The 23,677-nt window shown below is 33.4% G+C and overlaps 1 protein-coding gene across 1 annotated transcript in view; it reads left to right on the top strand.

Annotated features, from left to right (window-relative positions):
- Positions 1–23,677, top strand: part of Nmdar1 (glutamate ionotropic receptor NMDA type subunit 1) — a 1,366,481-nt gene that overhangs the window by 195,168 nt on the left and 1,147,636 nt on the right. Inside the window, exon 4 of the mRNA XM_089592421.1 lies at positions 10,288–10,482. Coding sequence (XP_089448547.1) covers positions 10,288–10,482 — 195 coding nt within the window. The remainder of the gene's footprint in view (positions 1–10,287; positions 10,483–23,677) is intronic.

Raw genomic sequence — 23,677 nt, 5'->3', positions numbered from 1 at the left:
AATCCATTTGCTTCAACTTTCATCAGTTTGTGAAGGATGTTCTATAAAGTGTCTAACTTTTTTCTGAAGAGTAGACCTGGGTATGCCAACATCCCTAACAACATCCTTGTAAGTTTTCCGTTCAAGTACACTGGCCATAGTCAAGTACATTTGAACGTCATCCCATGTCTTACTATCTGTTTTTCTTGTATATAGGTTATAACCATGCTTATTAATTTGAGACAAAAACTTTCGTATGAAAACCTTTTTATTTTAAATAAAAATTGACTGCACTCTTATTGTACACAAATTATATATGAATATATTGCACTGCTTCCATCTAACTCATTTTGTTCACATACAAACTAGGTTAGGCGAGACCAGCAGTTGATTCACACAGCAGATGCTTTAGCCACTAGCCGTGCTCCACCTGCCTCACAGGTATATCATGCCCACTCCATTTAAATTTATAATTTCTAATTTCTAACATATAATTTTTAATTTCTTATTGCATTGCATCTATTAACTTTGACATGAAAAAAACTCAGTGCTGTGAAGTTGAAGATTGAGGGTAACAAACGAATGAAGTATTGTTTATCAAACATGTAGTTTTTAGGTTGTTACAAGCAACACTCAATATTTCTACATGATTAAATAAATAGAAAAACTAATTTCTTGACGTCCAAACTGAAGCACATTATAGAAACAATATTGTTAAATGATTTTTAGCAAAAGTAAGCATTTAAGTGTAAACTCTACAAAGCCACGCTCATATATACCACATGAGTCAGTCAGCTAAAACTTATTCAATGTCCAGATGATTGGCCTTACAAAGTTAGCTATGAACGGATTTTTTATATAAATAACATGAATATAAAACAAATCCAGTGTGACTTTATTAATGAATTAATTGATCCCAAAAATTTTTTACAGTTATACTATACAGACAAAATAAATAGTTTACACAGAAACTGGTTAACTGCATTAAATGTGAAATTAAAATTGAACCCAAATGATCTAAAGGTAAGAGTCAGTTAATAAAGAAGTTGAGTAATATTTTCTTATTAAAATGAATAAAATATTTTGTGGGGAAGACTATTTAAAAGTGATAGATTATTTAATCAAAATTGCATACAATTAAATTCAATGTTACACTTTTTAGTTTTGAAAACACTAAGCTATATATTCAATGATAGTAATATTTCATGAAACATTCATTTTTAAAGTCTTACACTTTAAGTGAAACAATCAAAATTAGTTTAACTGAAATATTATATAACCAAACCAAAGAAATATTTCGTACTCGTATCCCTGCAGATGAAGCTAATCAAATACGTCTTTGACTTAATGCTGCAGTTTTTTGTTTGTAAATGAGTATTCAATTAATACGACGATAAGAAATATGTTCTCTTATACCCTAGACCAAAAGACGCCTTTTCTTCCTATTTTCCGGGAGAAAAAAGATTCTTTTCTCCCGCTGAAGGATACGCTCTAAACATTTGAGCATACTGATATAGGTATACAATAAGTACTCTTGTATATAGGCTGCATTCCGCAAATATTTCTAATGTTGTAGAATACAGCCATAACCTATTAACTTTTGTATTAGCGTGAGTGTGTGTTTTTAGACTGAACATTTTAAATTACTTAATTACTTCAAATTTTACAAAAATATTTTATAACATTTTTTGCAAATTATTTACCGTGGTGGAATAGCACAATATTCTTAGTCAAAAATAAACATTTAATTAGTTGACGTAGTTATTTAAAATAGTAAGCATGATCATTACAGTTTTCAACTATACACGGTCATTCTTCAGTAATTTTCTTTTACTTGCGTTCGTGCAAAGTGACGAATGGTCTTGGCTTTCAGTACTGAACGAGCTTTTTGTAATAAGCGAGCATTTGGTATCTGGTTGACTTCGTATCGTATAATAAAGTCTTTATATCTATCACCAATGCCTACGTGATGGACGCGCAAGCGCACTCTTAGCAGAAGGCGCCTTGGGTGGAAATTCATACGCGGGAGAGAAAGCTTACTTCTCTCCCACGTAGCGTAATATACTATAGTAGATTACGACACTAGGCCGGAAAGTTGGAGTTTATGGCTGCGAGGTTATGACAGCCGAGGCGAAGCCGAGGCCGTCATGAGTCGCATGCCATTGACTCAAACTGTCCGGCCGAGTATCGCATAGTACTTTTCTCCCTCCCCTAGCCGAAAGAACGTTTTTAATTAATAATACCTGTACATACAGCATATGCTGATATGTATAGGTATTAGGGATGTATGCGCTACCAGTGTGAGCTTACGAGCTGACAGCTCGTTGCTCGATTATGCTTGCTGCTGCGCTGCCGTGCATGTGTGTGTTGACGCCCGCGGACCCTGCAACGGCCGAGCCGAAGGCGATGCCTTGCAGGTCGGGGGTGGGCGTCAAAAAGCACATGCACAAGTTAACAAAATAAAAAATGAAGTCATAGGAATTGACACAAAATCACAAAGAAATTAAAATATAACCATCTAAATTTTAATGAACTACGAAAACAAGTTTTTTGTTTTTTTATTATTTAACAGTAATAATGGTTTAATTAAAATATAACCATCTAAATTTTAATGAACTACGAAAACAAGTTTTTTGTTTTTTTATTATTTAACAGTAATAATGGTTTATATTTATTAATTACGGAGGATCGCCGTTGTATTTTTTGTTACTTTTTTTGATTTTGTTACTGTACGATATCCTCAACTATCTCATAATTCGTAAACACACAACTCCATAAAATACTGCTGCGATACTAAACTTAGGTCAATTGGTCTCAGCTCGAAACGAAGAAAGTTGTGTCTTGACTGTAAACAAAAGAGACTCTTTCTTGCCAAGCAGACCGACCATGAGATACGTACTTTTGGCTAGGAGACGGAGAAAATAAATCTGTACTTTTCTTAGTACAACAAAAGAAATTAGTTTCTTTGAATCGTTAGTTCTTTGGCCTCAAGAAATATTAGGGACTTTTCTACGCTCGAATAAATATTCCTTGATTTAATGCAATAGTTCATAATCTTAACAGCAGTATTTAGTTCATTCAATCATACAAGTTATGTATGGGAATGTACACATAAAAATGATATATTTTTAAGTAAAACTAACAAAAAAATTAAAATTAAAACATGATTTAATATAATTCCACAAAATGTTTTCTACTCGTATTCGCTAACGATAACAGTATTTTATGAGTATCTATTGCAAAATCTTACGTTTTAAAGTGAAGCGAAAGAAAATAGTTTAACTAAAATATTTCCTAATAAAATTAAAAAAATACTTCGTACACATATGCTTAAGTCTTTTATTACTCGAATGATTTTCTTACTCAATGCTGCAGTTTTTATTTTTAAGTCAGTATTTGATTGATCCAAACATAAAAATATTTGTAGTATTTGTGTTTTAAAAATCTTATGTTTTGATGTGAAGCAAAACTAACTAAGTAAAATTATAATATTCATATCGGGAGTTTTCATTTCGCACTTTTACTTAAGCTAAGGATAGCTAAATATTCTTATTCATATCTTGGGCTACACAAGCAAAAACTAAAGGAAGAACAAGGCATCGTTACACAATCAACAAAGCACGTATTTACTAGTTCTTATACGATACGATTGGCTTTTTGTGTTAAAAATGCGGCATGGCATTAAAAGTAAACAAAAGCCGTTTCAGCACTAGGATGACTATGAGATTTCCAGTAAAAATAACATACATGAATAACTTTATAGATTCCTTCTCTTCGTATCTTAAGTATACACTCAAGTGTAACAAAATCATAAGCTTTGCAATTACTTACCTTCAAATTTCAATACGTGTTGCGATAACTTTCGATCACTTTATAGTTCTTCTTTTCAGCATCAGCCATTATGTGATAGCAAAAAATTTTTGCGAACAATAGATCAGAGCAAAGAACATCATGACATCAAGACTTTCGTTTAATTTAAAGTTAAAAGTAATAACACACACTTGCTAAATTTTTTTTCGTACTGTAAAAACGGCTCTGAGCAAGAAAGAAAGAAGCACAGTAAAAGACGGCAGATTTCACCTGTAAAAAGTTATTCACATAATACAGTGACCAACAAAGACGTTCTTAGCGCAGATATGTATTAACATTGTTAAACAAAAAAAATATCACTTTTGATTGCCGATGAGAGGGTGCTCATGGTTATAGATATACGATAAAATGTTTCTTTTATGAGCCTTAGCCTCGCTAAAACCTTAGTATTAATTGGACTTTAACTAACAATAAAAATTTTTTGCAATGAAACGACTAAAATTTCATATCTCACACAAATTTCGAAGGCATGAGATCGGAAAAATATTTAACTATTAGCGTTATATAAATTTAATGATAACATTTTATGTAAAGGAATTTTAAAGTCTTGTTTTTTTTAATCAAACGAAGATTATTGAACTAAAACATTATGTAATTAAATTAAGTAAAAATATTATGCTCATATTTGTACATATTAGGCAAGTCAAATATTTTTTCAATTCAATGCAGTAGTCATGAATTTTTTAGTCAGAATTTTATCTACTTAATAATAAAAATCTTTCACGTAAATGTGCTTGTAACGTTGCATTTTCAGCCCCGAATCGACGTTTTCACGTCAACGCAAAGCCGTTCTGATACAATGCACTAAAACATCTCCGATCACATACAACACCTAAAACGACAAAACTCTGCGAACCAATACTCTCTCCAACACCTTGGCTTGACTCAGCTCTGCTGTCCTTATGTAGACTCCTTACCTAGAGGAAGCCCCACTGTGGACTGTCCGTCGGGAGGCGGGCAGTTCCTGAAGGAAGTGACCAGGATATAACTGTTGCACACTTATACAAGTAAATACACTAACACAAATTTTACCCTTAGACTACTCTTTATTTCTTTTACAATAGATGAAAACTTCTTAAGAATTCGAAGTATACGCACACTTTTGCTCTTATACCCCGCATTCAAACCCCTACCTACACCTATACGCACACGCACTTAACCTAGAGAATGGCTCGCTCCGAGATAATGACAACCCGGTTCGATCACGAGAACAGTTGGACACAACGCAACACCTTTGATCACGAGCTACCTCACGCATCAACTCGGCAATAAGAACACACGTGACACGTTCTCTTATTGTCCACAGGGTGTCCTACCGGAGGCCTCACCAGCTGGTCTGCCAAGTCTCAGACGACGCTGTAAATACACACACTTATTGTCACAGGGAGTCCTACCGTTGGCCTCACCCTCCAGTTTACCGAGTCTCAGACGACGCTGTGAACGCGTACACACACACACTTTCTACTACGTCCTATTGTAGCAGATAGACAAACTTTTACCAACTGCCAAGGCTCAAGTGACTCTGGATACGCACGCTCTTTCCTCGTCCTATTACAAAAGGCAGGCAGCCTCTTGCCAACTACCAAAGCTCAGATGACTCTGGATACGCTCGCTCTCTCCTCACCCTGATGTCATGGGCAAGCGGCCTCTCACCGACTTCCGAGCTCAGACAGCTCCTCGAATACGCACACACACACACCCACGTTTGATACCTTTTTAACGCGTAGTGCTACAGTTTTCCGTCATCCCGAATGCATCAACTCACCCGCGATTAAAGCGATCACGCCCACCAAGCTCTCTTTCCCGATCCGAAAGTCTTCCTCTCGGACAACCTGATTTCAATTTCACGTACGTGTTTCTCTCTCTTCTACCTTATTCTCACTCCCTCTCGCTCTCTCACTCTCTCAGCAACTTCGACCCCTCGCGTACACTTCTTAATCTTCTCCTCAACCACGAAGAAATCCACAGTACCGTTAACTATACACACTTATCCACACGCTCGCTTTTTACCCTTTCCCTCAACACGTTATACACCCACACAACCTCATCTTGGTGCCACATACTATGTCCCTCTCCTTCACTTCCCCAATAGTCGCTAACCTTACCATGCACAACGCCTCCAGACCAGCTTCTCCAGGAAAGTTATCGGCGTCGTGTCCGAGTGATGTCGCCCATTGCCATTCTGCCTTTCTTAATTGCGTAATCTTCAGCCAGGAACAGATGATGCCTCCCGTAGATCACCATGAGCTGGTGACGGACGTAGGTTGCACGACGTCTCGATGGCAGACACGCTCTATATCCTTCCCTCTTGAAGGCCCGTCAAGGAGTCCTCTCAGTCTCGCTGCTCGCGTCCTAATGCTTCGAAATCTCTTCTATCTTTCTTTTCCCTACTTCTCTCATACAACCTAGCTCGCATACGTCTTGTTTCCCCCTTAACTATACGTATATACACACACTCCCTATATTCCCGGCACATTACAATTTTACAAAAGACACAGTAAAAATACAATGAATAATTACAATAATCGCTACAAATCGACAAATCATTTATTTTTCTACCAACCTACCGATTCCCACTAAAATATACACGTATAGATATATCCACGCACACGGTATTAACGTTAACATCACTCATAGTCCTTTAATTACACATTTCTTCTTATTATTTTCGCTTTTCCTGCTCACGCATCTCTTTGCTCGCCTCACTGGCTATATGTCTCCGTTGTCATCTCCTCTTTCCTCGCATGAAACATAACGAAAAACGAACACACGTACACAGGGCATTAAAATAAGCCTAAAACATAAAATTTTACATAGAGTCGAGTTTTGGTATTTTTCGGCTTAGAATGAAAAATGACCCGGTCATATTTTTTAAAATCTTACTTTATAAAATAAAAGCAACAAAATTAGAAGGGGGAAAAACTTATTTAATTAAATAAAAAAATAATTTTTTTACTCGTACTCGTACACTTTATACTGGTCGATTGCTTCTTTGAATCAATGTAGTAGTTTTTAGGTTTGAATAAAATAAAAGTATCTGATTAATTCAATAATTAGAATATTTTGGGTGTATATGTTTTTAAAATCTTACGTTTTTAAGTGTTACATCGGCGCAACGTATTATTTAAGTCTCAGCTTGCGCTTAATAACTTGGGATTCGTACTGGGTACGTACGTGGCAAGTGAGGTGGTAGTTAGTAAAGTCGTTTGATGAGGTATTCGAAAAGGTGAAAAGACAACTGTTTTGGATGGTTCGAAGCGGTTGCCATGCAGTATCTCGATGCATTCGTTCGCGATGCGCCATGGGGTTATCAACATCGCTCGGAGCGATGTGTCAAATGATGTCCCATTCGCGATCTATAGCTCACCAGTACCATAACGAGTAAAGTTAGTTGTTCGTTACGCAAAGGGTTAGGTTAAGTTTTTAAGTTCGCGACCAGCCTAAGAGCCACCAATACCATCCCGAGTAGAGGTGATTGCCCTAGATTTGACACAAGGGGGTGATTTATGAGTTTAAGTTCGCGACCGGTCTAGGAGCCACCAATACTGTGCTGAGTAAAGTCGATTGTCCGAGATTTTGCCCAAAAATACTCAATTACTTAATCCCGTGGTTTTTAGAACTTATCGATGCCGTAATAGGTAATTATGCTGACTTTCAGACTTTATTCGTGACAAAAGAGAAAAGACAAGGTAACCTATTTCAATACTTTACAAAACTTACTTTTATTTTAAGTATTAGAACATACACGTGGCAAACTAGCACAAGGTGCCTGATGCTCAAGTTAAAACCGCACTCGTGGAGGACCGTATCGTAGCAGAGATGAACTCTAACTACCTAGTCAATCGTTCGAGGGTAAAAATCAACTACCTGTTTCTGGGCCTTTAGGCCTTTTTATAAGGAGTGGTGGACCTCTTCCACGCGCTGGCTGGAAAACGACGCAGAAAAGCTTGCTGGGAAAAATCTTGGGGGAAAAGACAATAGCCAAAGATCTAATTGGCTAGAACTGCTCCAGTTTAGCCACTCAAAAATTGGCACTTTCCACATCTGGCTTGCTGTCCTACATGCGTCAAGAGAGGGGAGGGTGATGAACTCACTTGAGCCTTTCCTCTCCCTTTTACATCCAAATTTTACAGATTTTCCATGTAACTTAATATTAACATCAAGATGAAACATCTAAATTTTACTTATGTTAAGCACTATTCGTTCATTTAGCTGAACTCGTAGCAAAAAGAGCAGTGAAAATCGTTTCGTATTTGGTCTAAATGTTTGTTGAATAAAAGATCGGTGCGTTATGGTAATAGTGTTAACTAGAAACCTTGAAAACTGTAAGCGGTGAACTAAATGGCAGCGGTGGTGGCCGCTGCTACAAAATTTATAGTTACAGTAATGGTATTAATAATAATGAATAATAATAACCACGCTATAATAATAATGGTATTTGTAATGATAGTAAAAAGTGTGGCGCCTATCCTAAGCCATCAATTGTTAACTTACCTAGGTTTGTCAGTTATTTCTATCCGTTGTTAGTTACAAATATGTTTTTAAATATATGTAACATGCTCAGATAAGATATTTCTCTTTGCCTACTCATTGAAGAGGAAGTCGGCACGTGGTGCCCTGGGGATTTGAAAATTCAGTTACTTATATTGGGACCACCATACATACTCTCCCTCGGCATCCTCAAGTCCGGACAAGGGGAAAGTGCTATAGCTTTCCCGTTTTCGTTTACATTTTAAGAAGTAGCAAAGTTTTACTAAATTACAAATGAGTGGTGTAGATAATTTATGAAATTGTTGATGCGATAAAAAAGGGTTACTCGGTAAATCATTTGAAAATCGGATAGTTCCTTAAAGGTTATTAAAGCTGTTTGCTAACGGTGTAGTACGTATGGGTTGCTTTTAAATATATGTATTCAATATTATGTCTCAGCGCAGCTATTTACAGTTAAGCATTTGCATCTACTAATTTTTGCAATCATTTCATTTCTCTGCTTAAAAAATATATTGCTTGCCTTTCATTTCCGGTCAGCATAGACCAGCGTACACGTACGTGAGTCATGTATGGTCATAGTACTTCAGCTACGAGCAACCCTCATAGGTTATTTATCTCTATTTTTGATGCACATTGGCCTCTACTTTCAGTGCTTCTTAAAATCGCTGTGGAAAACTTTGAAGAAAAGGGAAAAGACAAATAAAATGGATACACTGATGTTACATAAAAAAAAGAAACTTACTTAGTAAAACTAAAACGTTATTAAATAAATTCAAAGAAAAATTTCCTACACAGATTCGTAGACCTTAGACTAGCCAAATATTTCTTTAATTTAATAAATTAGTTTTTCGTTTTAAAACATTTTTAAATAAAGAAAATAAAAATACCTAAACTAAAACATTATTTTATGGAATCAAAAAAACAGTGGGTGCTCTTATTTGTACTCATAAATTAAGTAAATTTATTTTAATTCTATTTAAATTCATACGTAAGTTTACAGTTTTTGGTCCGCTAAGCTTTTTTTTAGTAATATTAGTGATGAACTATGTAAAAAAATTTAATGTATGTATTAGTATTAAAATCACTTAAAAATAAATAATACATAAATATCAATAAAAATTAGTTATTCAATAGTTCAAATCACAAAAGTGTTGCCCTATTAAAAAGGCTAATTGTAATGAGTCAACTTTCAAATCTAGTCAAGCAATTTGATAAATATTTATCCTGCTATTAGATAGATACATGTTTATCAAAAAGATTCGTAATTTATTGTATTCCATGTGAAATATAAAGAAATTCAACTAGTGTTCTCTTTTAGCAGTGCAAGAATTAAAAGCGTGTATATCAAGGTTGAAGTAGTAGATTGATTTGGAAACTGTTTGCTTATCCTCATCAGAATCACCACCTAAAGAAGCATAAAATATGAAATAATTGTGGGGGCTTCCGAATTCTCACTTCAAGATTATTTATTAATTTATGGTTCTTATGGCAGTCATTAGTATTTACTATTTAAGGTATAGATAACCTTAAAAAGATACAAGAAGAAAGCATTAGTTTAAAATTAAAAAAAAATTAGTGCATACTGTTTCCAACCCATGTTTTTAACGCAGTTTTATAATTTTAAGTCATTAGAAAACCTAAGTAATGGTGTGGTTTTTCTCTATTGTTAAGATTTTAACCTTCTTTTCAGTTCGTTTTAGATCTATTTGGAAAAAAAAAAAAAAAAAAATGTTAAAGTCATTTTTGCGTTGGAGAAACCGCATACAGTTTATGAATGAGAATTTAGTTAAATAAAATACTGCGATGAATAGTTTTCTGTCCTAACAATGGCAGAAATTTTTTCGTTCATATACGTTATATCATTTTGGATCTATTTTAATCATAAGATTTGATCGAAAGTTATTTTAAATAACAAAAACCAAAAAAAATTATTTTTTTATGTTCCAGAATATTCACGTGTCATTTTTACGAACAGTACCTCCATATTCTCATCAAGCTGATGTATGGGTAGAGTTATTAAAGTATTTTAATTACTTAAAAGTTATTTTTATTCATAGCTCCGATACGGATGGAAGGTCTTTACTTGGGCGCTTTCAAACAGCATCACAAATCTTTGAAAGTGACATGGACTTGAAAATTCAGGTAAAATATAATACTATGTCATGAATTAAAATGCAGTTTAATTTTTTGGTAACTTAATTATAACTAACCGATTGTTATTACATTTCACTCACTAGCAGGTACTTTGATTCTACTGATACGAAAGTATTTAAATATTTTTTCAGTGGTTGTCTCGTTTGCATTCGACTCAGGAAATAATTTATATATTGTAAGGTATTAAAGTACTTCTGTTCTGAGCAGCTAATATGCAGTAACAACGGGCATGTGATTTAAGGATATGCATAAACGATAGGAAGAAATATTATTTATAATCAATATATAAATACATTCATTTATTACATACGCTGAGAAAAGTTGTGTTAAAAAAAGTATTGCAACTATAATAAAAACTACCATATTTTATAGGAAAGCTCAGACACACTATACAAACTACTATGCTACATAGTAAAACGAGATTATATTAAAACTTGCTATTCGACATAGTAATTTTTACTTTGATCAGAAACAATTTTTATATCAACGTAAGAGAAGAAGGAAAAATATATGTATTATAAATATATGCTCAGGAAATAAATGTGTAACTATTAGAAAATTTAGAAATATATAGTTTATATATATACGGATATTTTTTTTTTAAATACGGATACTAATGTGTTTTAAAAATAATTTTATTTAAAAAAAAGCTGCATTGACAGAGAACTGAACTTTCGTCCTTTGGCTTCCGAATCAGGCTCTGCAATCCCACAAGAACACGGTACCTATATTATGTCTGCGTACGTAGCGATAATATATGATGTGTTAACTAATACATGATATGTTATTGTCATGCTTGTGTGGTTGTGTGGATAATTTGGTTGTTGATTGAATTAGTTTTCATTATTCAAAAACATTTCAATCGCTCAATTATTTGAAACATTTCAAGATCTAATAATTCTAATTTATTGACACATAATTCTTACCTTAATAAATAAATTGAATATCAAGGAAAAATAAAATAGACACTGTATTACAAAGACCTTTACAAGGACGTAAGATGAAAAGATGAACAAGGTACGCTACTACCATATGACATAAGACATAAACTTGAACAGTAAGTTAACGCCAGCTCAGCGTACATCACTCCATACATATTTCTTGGTGAAACCTAACACCACAATGCCAAGTCAAAGATTTTAAAGAACAGTATACTGAAAGTAAAAGCAAATAAGGCCTCTGGACCGAAAGCTGGTTCCTGTCAAACAAAAATTAAATTTATTTGTTTGTAGAACTAATCTACGAGCTCCACCCTTTACTTATAGAAGTTCGGACGTAACACTTGATTAAGAAACAACGAATAATTCTGTAGAATATTAAAACTATAGACTTTGCTTGTAGTCCTATTCACCACGGAAGGTTATAAATTATCCTTTTTTTTTCCTTAATTATTTGACATATTATCACACTGGACAAACTTATGACAAATTTAAACCTTTTTTTTTTTTAAGGTAATCCGCAACGTATGATAGAAACGAATGTTAATGCACTAAAACCTTTGTATGATTTAAGAAGTTAGTGTACACATTATTTAAATACACATTTATTAATGTTTGAACTGAATTTTTTAATATTACCAATATAATTTTTCAAAATGGATTAGTAATTGAAAAAAAATTTCCTATTTACAAAAGATGTTTAATTGATCATAATAACATACATTAAAATGAGATTTTTATTAAAAAATACAGTATAATTTAGTTTGTTTGTGAAATAAGGCAGTATAAAACAGTTATAAAAGTTCACCTCAGTATATCATGAAACAGATTTAATTTATTTTTAGACATTTTGTAAGATTAGAAATGAGGCAAAAAAATTGTCTCATAAATTTGTAATGTAGTATTTGTTAGATCTAAAGGACTTTTTAAAGTCTTAAACTACTTGACAAAGATTTTGAAATTTTTTGAGTTACAAAAGGCAAACTAAGAAAATACAGTTTTGAACTGATGTTTGAAAATCGGTTAGCACAATGAGCACGCAGGGGCTGAAGCTCTATTAATATATGCATCGTGTAAGTCTTAGTTAAGTTTCACCAAGCAATATGTATGGAGTGGTGTGCGCTGAGCTGGCGTTAACTTACTGTTCGAGTTTATGTCTTATGTCATACGGTAGTAGCGTACCTTGTTCATCTTTTCATCTTACGTCCTTGTAAAGGTCTTTGTAATACAGTGTCTATTTTATTTTTCCTTGATATTCAATTTATTCATTAAGGTAAGAATTATGTGTCAATCAATTCGAATTATTAGATCTTGAAATGTTTCAAATAATTTAGCGATTGAATGTTTTTGAATAATGAAAACTAATTCAATTAACAACCAAGTTATGTCTTATCTGATGATTTAATAAATTTAGAAAAGCCAGAAATAGTTAATTTTACAAGTAGTATAAATAATAAAACTTTGGATTCGCATTTATAATAGTATACAATGTATAGTTTCCTTAACTTAACTTACTTCTTTGATCATTAGTTAGCCACTGCTTGCGCGCACGCAGTCGGAAGATCTTACAAGGTTGACAGCAATGATGTTCCTAATTCTACATGAGAGCACTCGCATAACAATAATTGGGCTTCTGCTTTTAACATTGGAACCCAAGTTGACGGTCCTTTCTTTCTTGTTCTTCTTTAGTTCACTTTTTAGGCGAGTTTACAGTGGCCTGGTTTGCTTGAGCTTTTCTGACACAGCTTAGTCACCGAAAGAAGTCTCACATTTGCTTGAAGTGCACGCTTTTAACACGTAGCTTAATCACTAAACTAAATTTTACATCCACTCAAAGGACGCAACAGAACTCACTTCCCAACCTTTATAGTTACTTTGGAGCACTTAATAAAAGAGAAAAGGCAAATATTGTTATGTGCGTGGAGTTTTTATACTCTTGCGTTCAAGGAGGACGCATTAAGTTGGAGATCTGAACAACCAATCAGAGCTTAACCTAATTACTCTTGACTGACACGAGCACAGTCGTGGTGCAATAATTTTACAGTAATTAATGGTTAAAACTTTCGATCTCTCGGACTCTCGGATTTTACATTAAATACAAGTTGCTGTTGAAATTGTGTAAGTTATTTCTTGTGTACATACGTAGTAAAAAATGTTAAAGTTGTTGATAATTCACATTATTTGGTACTTGAGCAAATTCATTTTCTAAGATAAGCATTCTAAAAGATAGTTTGAGTTTGCACGCGTAGTTCAAGTCTTGCGACGGTAGCTTGTTTCAAATGAAGTAAGTTATACGTCACTTGGTTGTAGAATCAGGTATACCGCTCAATGGTTCGAGATCACTGAGCTTTTTATAATTTAAAAACGAAGCTCTGTGTTTTGAAGTAATAAGTATTCAGTATATGGCATAGGGTGTCACACAAGCATGACAATAACATATCATGTATTAGTAAAAATTTAATAATGCTATAAATAAACTTCTCCAGAATTCAATGAAAAAATAGCACACCATAGAACTACCATGCGAAACGCGTGAAAATGTATTGAAAAATTATATAAACAAAATGATTAATAACTGACTGGTGGAAAGTAGCCAAAAGACCTAGAATAAATATTGGAGTGTTGCTGAGACAATGTGTTCTTAAAGTAGGTTGCTTAAGGGCGTTACTTTTAAAAGTAATAAAAAAGCTGAGAGGAGGATTGCAAAAAGTAATTTAACTAAAAATGACACGATAACCAATACAATTTCACCTCATATGAGATGTGGCTAAAGCATGGTTGGCATGAGTTGTTTCAAATTTTCAGTAGAGCTTATTGGGTGACCTGGTTTTTGGGCTATTAAATTGTGAGGAGACTGAGAGGATGGAGAGGTGTGAAGGCTGCTAAACTAAAAGTTAAACTTGTAGAAATAAGATACACATCGATCGATTGTATCCTTATTTTGGGGGGGGGGAGTTAAAAGGCCGGTAAAAAGATGAGAATGGGCTTTTTACAATTGAGGGGTAAGGCAGAGAAAGGTAGAGGGTGTGGTTACTTAACAAAAATTAAATTAAAAAACTATATAGTCAATTTTTACCTGAATTAAAGGGGTTCTAAATGGGGTAAGGTTGTAGAAGCCTTCTAAATTACTATGTTTTACTTAAACGATGATTGGGATACATGTGTATGTGCATGTGGATTTTCTGTGGGTAAGGAGAAATAAAGGCTCATAGTTAGCTCAAATAAAATATAAACATTAATAACGATAATGCATTTATGTTTGTCTGTAAGGTTTTGTTAAAATAAAAACAACGATTTTTGCAGGTTGCACTTATTTCTACTATTCATATAAGAAAATTAAATTTTCGATTGCTTAATATTTTTGAATTGTCTGTATTTTTGTTTTTGTCAACTTTTGACTGCTCTGTAAGGCTTGCGAAATCCAATCAAAACGTTGGAGACAAATGTTGATCTATTACTATCAACCCTGTATATATTTTACGCATGCTTATCACGAACCCTTGTTTCCCTTTATTTTAAAAATTGTAAAAAAATTAGAAAATAATACGACATTCTTATTTGACAAGGATTAAAATACTTGTTAGTCATTGAACGGCATATGGCATTTAACAACATTCAACATCAGATTTTTAGATAGTCTAGATAGATATATTTAAAATTTGATTAGTTTCGCTTCTCTGTGGCTGACAAATGAGAATGTATAAAAATATCATTTGATAAGACGTTTTTCCCATTCAACATAAAAGTTGACAAGTTGACAATTGGTATACCAATTGGTTTGCCAATATCTTCGATGTTTTCCAACTTAGGTATGGATAATATCGAGTCAGATTGCTTAAGAGAACTTATAAAGGAATTTCATGCTCAGGCCTTACTTAACTCTTATGTGCATTTGGTCTCAACATTTTTAAACAGTTTTACAAATTTTTAATAATTTTAATGAGCATTTAAAATTGACATATTAATTTTTATTGATAGTAAAATTAACGACTTAGACATTTTTCTTGCTGTAAATAATATGATTATTATTAAGTAGATTTCAGGTGGTCAACCACAGGTGAATTATTATATTAAAATTCAAACTACACTATCTTATTTGAAAAAAATATGATACTCAATCGTGTACACAGAGCCATTTTATTATCTGCTTTCCAACATCACAAAAATAATATTAACATTCTTGAAAGTTCATTAGACAAAAGTTTTCACCTGTTCAATTTTAACGACAAATTAAACCATGTTCGTGATTTTGAAATAATATAAACTACTGAAATCAGCAGTATCAATCCAAGTAACGGACGTACCAGTACTTGTGATTTTTATTAAATATCTGTCTAATTAATTAAATACAAAATTTTCACAATCCGTCAATATTAAAAAAAAATTTAATTCTTAGCTCTTACCAAAAATTGAAAAAATTTAAGTTGTTTTAAAAATCAGATAAAGAGTTAACATCAATTAAAGAAAACGTCAATGTTGCTTAGTAATTTTTACTGTGTGAGGATTGTCTAGCTTAATTCATTTGCGAGACAAAAATACAGTCAAAAAATAAAACAACGAACATAAAGAAGCATTATTGCAGATTTTGTTGTTTATGAGCAACAAAAACAATTACGAGTTTGATTAGGACAATACAAAAATACTTGACGGAGAAACAATGAGGAAAAAGCGTAGTTTGTCAAAAAAATTCATATTATGTTCAAGAATAGTATACTAAAGGAAGAAGACCTTAAAAACTCTGTGAAGTTATTAACTTAGTCTTTGGATTTAAATTGAATGTCTTACATTTAAACTTGTCATCTTATATATGACATATACTGTGTACCGAGCTTTTTACGGATTAATAATTCTACGTATCTTATGTTATCTATATCTCAATAGTTTATTTTGTAAGTGTTTATTTATATCATTCTTGCATCTTAGCATTTGTTGTCACTTTCTATTTGTTATTTGTAACGTGTCACTCTCGATTATGACTTTAAACTGTTAGTTTAGTTTTGATCTGACTGGTGACTGAGAATATCGCTTTCCAGTTCAACTTATATAACTTTTTGATTTTGTATCGGGTACACGATCTTTGTAGGCTGCGTCTACATCTACTATCTGTATTAGAAAATAAAATTTTCTATTGCTTAATAATTTTCAATCGTTCGTCTGCTTGTGCTTCTCAACTTTAGTTTGCTACATAAGGTTTGGAACATCCTAATTAAATAATGCAGACAAATAAAGATACATTACTATCAACACTGTCTGTATTTTATTAGTGCTTATTCCAATCTTTTATTTGTCTCTATAATTTTAAATTCGTAAAAAAAGTAGATGAGTATACTACAATATAAATTGTTCCACTCAGCAGTAACAATAAAAACATGTTACTTTACAAAACGAAACTAAACTTTATTAGCAGAAGTACAAAAACGTTATCAGTTCAATTCTACACTGTCTACTAAGCTACTATTTTTTTTAAATAAAAAAAAACACCTAGCAAGGCATAGTAAAAATTTTATTCACGCAGTTACTTATACTTTCCACAACGCTTAAGCTATTGACCAAACATTACCACCTTCACCTTTAGATTATTATCCTGACAATCACAAAACTAAATACCATAAAGAATTTAAAAATATCAGTTATTACTTAATTAAGTCAGAAAACATCGAAGACATTGGCAAAACCATTAGTGTACCACACGTTTACTAATCGATTCTTATGTTGAGTATAAAAAGCGTCTTATCAAACAAAATTTCTATACATTTTCATATCCCATTAATAGAGAGGTGAGACTGTTTGAATTTTAAATGAATCTATTGAGACTATCTTAATGTCCACGTCACAAATTCTGCCTTGCAAACCTTGGCTTCACCTTGATTTTTTTCGCATTTCCTATAGGGTTAGCGTTCGGTTCTAGCTAAATGCCCTATCAGAACGGGTGTGTAGGATGATATAGAGTATATGTTTGCGTTTAGTGTAGCAGATCGTCTACTTATTCAGGATTTGGCAGGAAATACTGGTTGGCCTAAATTGGCGGCCTTGTTGGTGTAACGAGTGGTATATTGTCATGGTGTTGCGTGTAGTGTCAGCGTAAAACGCTAGTTATTAGCATTTTTCTACTGTCAGATAGCATTATGCAGGTGCACTTGCTTGTGCTTCCAATCAAAACTTTAAATATCTAAAAATCTTATGTTGGATGTTGTTAAATAACATTTGTCACTCCACCGCTTAATAACCAACCATAAAAACGTCTTATCAAATGATATTTTTATACGTTCTCATATGTCAGCCACAGAGAAGCGAAACTAATCAAATTTTAAATACATCTATCTAGACTATCTAAAAATCTGATGCTGAATGTTGTTAAATGCCATATGCCGTTAAATGACTAACAAGTATTTTAATCCTAGTCAAATTAAAATGTCGTATTATTATTTAATTTTCTTACAATTTTTATAATAAAGGGGAACAAGGGTTCGTGATAAGCACGGATAAAATATAGACAGTGTTGATAGTAATGTATCAACATTTGTCTGCAACGGTTCCATTGAACTTTGAAAGCCTCATCAAGCAGTCAAAAGTTGACAAAAACAAAAACACAAACGATTCAAAAATATTAAGCAATCGAAGATTTAATTTTCTAATATGAATAGTAGAAATAGACGCAACCTGCAAGAATCGTTAACCTCATGAATTATCTTTATTTTCACAAAACAGAGCAGACAATCATAAGTACATTATTATTTTGTTTGTATTTTATTCGCGCTTACTATGCTTACTCATTTCTCTCTACAAACGAACACACACACACACACAGAGGGAGAAAGAGACAGAGAGAGAGAGAAAGAAAAATACACACACACACGAATCCCTATCTTTAATTATAACATAGTAATTTAGAGGGCTCCTACAACCTCATCTCCCTTCGACCCCTTTGATTAGGATAAAAATTTTCTAGTTTGTACGTTATGTTCCTTAGTTCTCACTTTTGTTATATCAACTACACCCTTTACTTTTGTCTGCCTTACCTCTTAATTTTAAAAAGTCCATTATTGTCTTTCTACCACATTTTTATCCCTCCCTGCCCCCCCTCCCCCAATAAGGAAAAAGTCAATCGGTGTGTACCTTATTTATACAGGTTTTAATTTTAGTTTAGCACCGTTTACACCCCTCTAGCCTCTCAGTCTTTCTCACAATTTTATAACCCAATAAACAGGTCACCCAATGAGCCCCACTCACTATTTGAAACAATTATCTGCAACAATCCTTCAGCTGCGTCTCATATGAGGTAAGATTACATTGAGTATCACGTTAAATCATTTTAAGTTAAATTACTTTTTGCAATGACTCTTTTAGCTTTTCTGTTACTTTAAAAAAAAACGCCCTTAAGCATCCTTACACTTCATAAACACATTGTCTTAGTAACGTTCTGATATTTATTCTAGCTGTCTTTGGGTACTTTGAACCAGTCTGTTAATACTTATCTTATTTATATAATTTGTGAGCACATTTTCGAGGAAGTGCTATGGCCTGATATTTTTTCTAACTAAATTCTGAAAAAGTTAATGATTGCAATAATGAATGTGTGTAAGAACATGCCATGATATTGTCGTCCTTGATAAAAAACCATGAACAATTTTTTAGAATATTAAACCCATGGGGTTGGCTCGTAGTCCTATTCACCACGAAAAGTTTTAAATCATCTTTTCCTTTTTCTTAAATTATTTAACGTACTACTACCCTGGACAAACTAATGACAAATTAAAACTATTTCTTTCTATTGTAGATCATCCGCTACGTACAATAGGAAAGTTTGTTTATACAATAAAAACCTTATATAATGTAAGATGTTAGTGTACACAATATTTCCATACACAGCTTACAACACAAAATCCATGTATAGTGACAGAAAACAAGTCACAGTTATAAAAACAGATACAAGAAAGCTAAAGCACTATTTGAACGTTTGAGCAGACAATATAATAACTTTATAACGATAGCATCAACACCTCCTGCTATGATGACTAACATAGATTCCAAAGTTCACAAAAAATAATCCCAAAAAACTAGGAGTTGTCGAAAGCACACCTATTACCCTCATCATCTAATCAAGTTTTCCAGTAGCCAAGCCATTGGTCCCAAATTTTCTCGAAATCAAACCATTTATTACGTAGCTCCAATTTCAGTGAAGGAAGTATGCGTTATCTCGCCCGTTTCTTATTGTATAACATCCAAACAAAAAAAAATCACAAATGGTACTTTAATGCAAGCACAGTGCATTTTATTAAATTATTTTTTTCAATCTCTCAAACTAATAATACCTTTTTTCTCTTACTTTCAATCTCCTCCGTGCAAGTGCAGATGGCCCTGATCGCGCACGAACAAGAAAACTCAGTGCCAGAAGTTTCCACGCTAAAAGGGCTAACAATGTTAGAATTTTAGAGCTTCCTGCTAGAAATGGAGCCTAAGAAAAAGCAGAAGAAAACCAAGGTCTTAAGGATGTGTGGTAAGCACTGTCCAAGGTTAAGAAGATTAAGAAAAAACCACGTAAGGAGAAATACTACGATCAAAAACTCCTTGGGGCTCTTACTTATGGTTTAGTACGGCTAAAGCATAAACAACAAAAACTTTCGATTTAGACGATTAGAAATACGATAGATTTTATCGTCAACGATATCTTGCAGGAGCAGAATCTTTTTCACAAGACAATCCAGGTGACCAGACAAAGCTGTTTGTTGGACAAGGCAACACAATAGGGCCTCAACCAACAAGAGATGAACAAACAAGTCAGTGTGTTTGAGGGTGATCCCTGTAATGACACTTACGAGCTCCACTGCCAGCAAAAAGCAGTCACAGACAATCAGGAAAAAACGTACTCTGAAATACTGAAGAGCATGAATTTCAGCGGAGGGAGCACCCTCGCTAACTGCCCCAACTATGAGGTATGCCATGGTTGTGGTTATGGCTTACCATCCTGGAGATTGTGTACCCAGTGCTATTATCAGTACGTTAATTACTAGTTTTAAGACATCCAATCAACATGTATTTTAGGATGTACTAACGAGGATTATGTAAAGGGATTTGTTTAACCAGAAATATTGTTGAAGCTGCTGAGTACCTTCAGAACTTAGTGCCATAATTATTTGTTCACCGGAATTCGATGATTTAGATGACCAAGATGTATATTTTATTTCTTTTTTACAGCAAATGTGGTAAAATGTTACAATGATCGTAATAAAAAATAATAAATAAATTAAAAAATAAACAAAACAAACACAAACGCAACACAAACAAATAAGTATTATTACACAGTAAAAAAACACAAAACAAACAAACAAAGAAAAAAAAACATCATCATCGACGCCTCTGACAAGGAATCGTACTTAACGTCACGTTACAATGCTAATGTGAACTGTGAGTTAATGTAAAGTTCGTTTTTTCGTAAAAGGCGTCGATTACAAAGGCAAAAACACAACAATTAAAGATAAGACATAAAATACAATAACTAAATTTAAAACACAAAATACAAAAAAATTCTGAAATCATGAAACACAAATAACAAAGAAAACACATAAAGCACAAAAAAACCAACACAAAAAAAAAACAAAAAATTAACAAAAAACACTCAACACACAGTAAAATAAAACAAAAAACAATCAGAACACAAAAAAACACCTGTCACAAAAAAAGAGAAAGAAACAGAACAATAAACATCAAAATTCACAATCACTTAGACAGCATAAAAAAAAATTTTAAATAAGACGAAAAGAAAAGTACATAGAACACAATAAACAAAACAAAATCTAAAAAACAAAATAAAAAAAAAATTTTTGTACAAAATGTATGACGGAGCACTACTCCTTGACGACGAATACGCACGTATGTACGACAAGTTAAGCACACCAGAATAATAATAAATGTAATTCATTGTCCCATAACTAAAACCTTTGCTCCTTCCTTGAAAAATGTACACCACTTTCAAATACCATTATTTGCACTTTAACTCCGAATTTAATCTTTTTGATCAATCTAGTATTACATCGACCGATCCATAGACCGTAAAACTAACCAAAACACTGATTATTTGTTTGAAAGATATGCCAAAGCCATCGCTAAAACGATACGAAAAGTCGGGACGACTTCCTTAACTAGAGGGGGCGATCCATCATCGTTTGTCACGTACCAACCCATACGCAACCAACCTCACACACATTTAAGTACAAAATAAACAATGACCCTGAAGCTGAAAGCAGAAAAAATTTTACTTAAACTAGCTCTGTACATCCAGGATGCTAGGCACGTACATACGTCAGTCAGTACTTGCAACTGATACTCAGATAGCTTTATCGAAGATATGTTGATAAATATGTTACTGGACAATTCCAAATTCATTTCCGAATCTACTACCAAACACCAAGTAACGCACGCTTTAAACATAACTTTTAAAAACTCAAACAACGGTCCTTAGCATTGCAAAGTTAGAAAATTCTTAGAACACCCCGAATGGGATCAAGCTGAACTTCGCAAACGAGAGAAATCCTTAATCAGTACCATTGGTATTACACACGCTACCCTTTCAAAGAAATTCCATCTAGGACAAAGTGTCAATGACCGACATACAATGCCGTAACAATGCAAGTTTTGTTGTTATCTCTATTACCTTGAAAATAATAAACGGGTCACTTTCCCGGATTTAATATCCAGGAGACAAAACTTGCATTGTTAAGGCATTGTATGTCGGTCATCGTAGATTGTAGAGCTGGCTCATGAGATTTTTCCTACTTTTAGCTTCTGTGCAACGATGGATTTGATGCTTGCATGTGTGTGAGGTTGGTTGCGTATAGGTTGGTATGTGACAAGCGATGATGGGTCACCCTCTCTATTTGAGAAAGTCGTCCCAACTTTTCGTATCTTTTTAGCGATGGTCTTGGCGGTAGAAAGAAGGAAAGGTTTTGGTCATGGGCAAATAGGTTGCATACATTAATATTCTAGTGTACTTAACTTGTCGTACATATGTGCGTATTCATCGTCAGAAAGTTACAGTAGTGCTTTGTCATACATTTTGTGCAAGAATGTTTTTTTAGTTTGTTTTTTGGATTTTGTTGTGTTTATTGTGTTCTGTGTACCTCCTTTTTCGTGTGTTTTTTTGGAATTCTTTTTTTATGCTGTCTCAGTGATTCTGTATGTGTTGAATTTATTTCTTCTATTTTTTTTTTTGGTTTTTGCTAGTCTAGTTTTTATCGTAATAGAATTTTTAGTGTTTTGTTATTTTGTGTTTTGTTTTTTCGTGTGTTCAGTATTATTTCCTAATTTATTTTGTTTTTTTAGTGTTGATCTGTTTGTGTTTAGGGTGTTTTTTTGTTACTTGTGTTTAATGATTTCTGGTTTTTTTGTGTATTTTGTGTTTTAACCTCAGTTGTTATACTTTTGTCTTAGTATGATTTATTTTTCATTTGTTTATTTTGTGTTTTCTATTATGTGAAAATTCTTGTTTGTTTGTGTTGTTTTCGTATGCGCTTTGTTTGATTATTCAATTACTTATTTTCTTATTACTATCATTGTTACATTATAATACATTTACTATGAAGAAAAAATAAATTCTACATCTTGGTCTTCTAAATCATCTGATTCTGGTTAAGCGATGATCACAGCCCTAAGTTCTGGAGGCCCTCCACAGCTCCAACAATATTTCTGATTAAACAAGTCCTTTACGTATTCCTCGTTAGTACACTCCAAGATACAGGTGGTTTGGATGTCTTAAAATAAGTGATTCATGTACTGATAATAGAACTGCATACACGATCTCCAGACTGGTAACCCATCAGCACATCCATGGCATATCTCATAGTTGGGGCAGTTGGTGAGGCTGCTCCCTCCTCCACAGTTTAAACTCTCTAGTATTCCAGACGACGTTTATACCAGGTTGTCTGTGTCTGATTTTTGCGGGCAGTGTAGCTCGTAAGCGTCGTTGCGGGGAATACCCGAAAACACATTGACTTTTTAGTGCATCTCTTGTTGGTTGAGGTCCTGTTGCATTGCTTTGTCCAACGAAAGGCTTCGGCTGGTCTCCTCAATTGTCTTGTAGAAAATCTGCTGCTCTGATAAGATCTCGTTGACGATAAAATGTATCTTATTTCTGACCATTTTCATCAAAAGTTTTTGTCGTTTATGGCTTAGCAGTGCTACTTTTTGACCTCTTTGGTTTTCTTCTGCTTTTTCTTAGGCTGCACTTCTAGTGACTATAAAATAGTAGA

Source organism: Copidosoma floridanum, unplaced genomic scaffold, assembly GCF_036245765.1.
Source record: "Copidosoma floridanum isolate Cflo_tuat_1 unplaced genomic scaffold, Cflo_Japanese_pri ptg000017l, whole genome shotgun sequence".
Classification (NCBI taxonomy): domain Eukaryota; kingdom Metazoa; phylum Arthropoda; class Insecta; order Hymenoptera; family Encyrtidae; genus Copidosoma; species Copidosoma floridanum.
The sequence above is the reverse complement of the archived record's forward strand: the minus strand, read 5'-3'. Positions and strand labels throughout refer to the sequence as shown.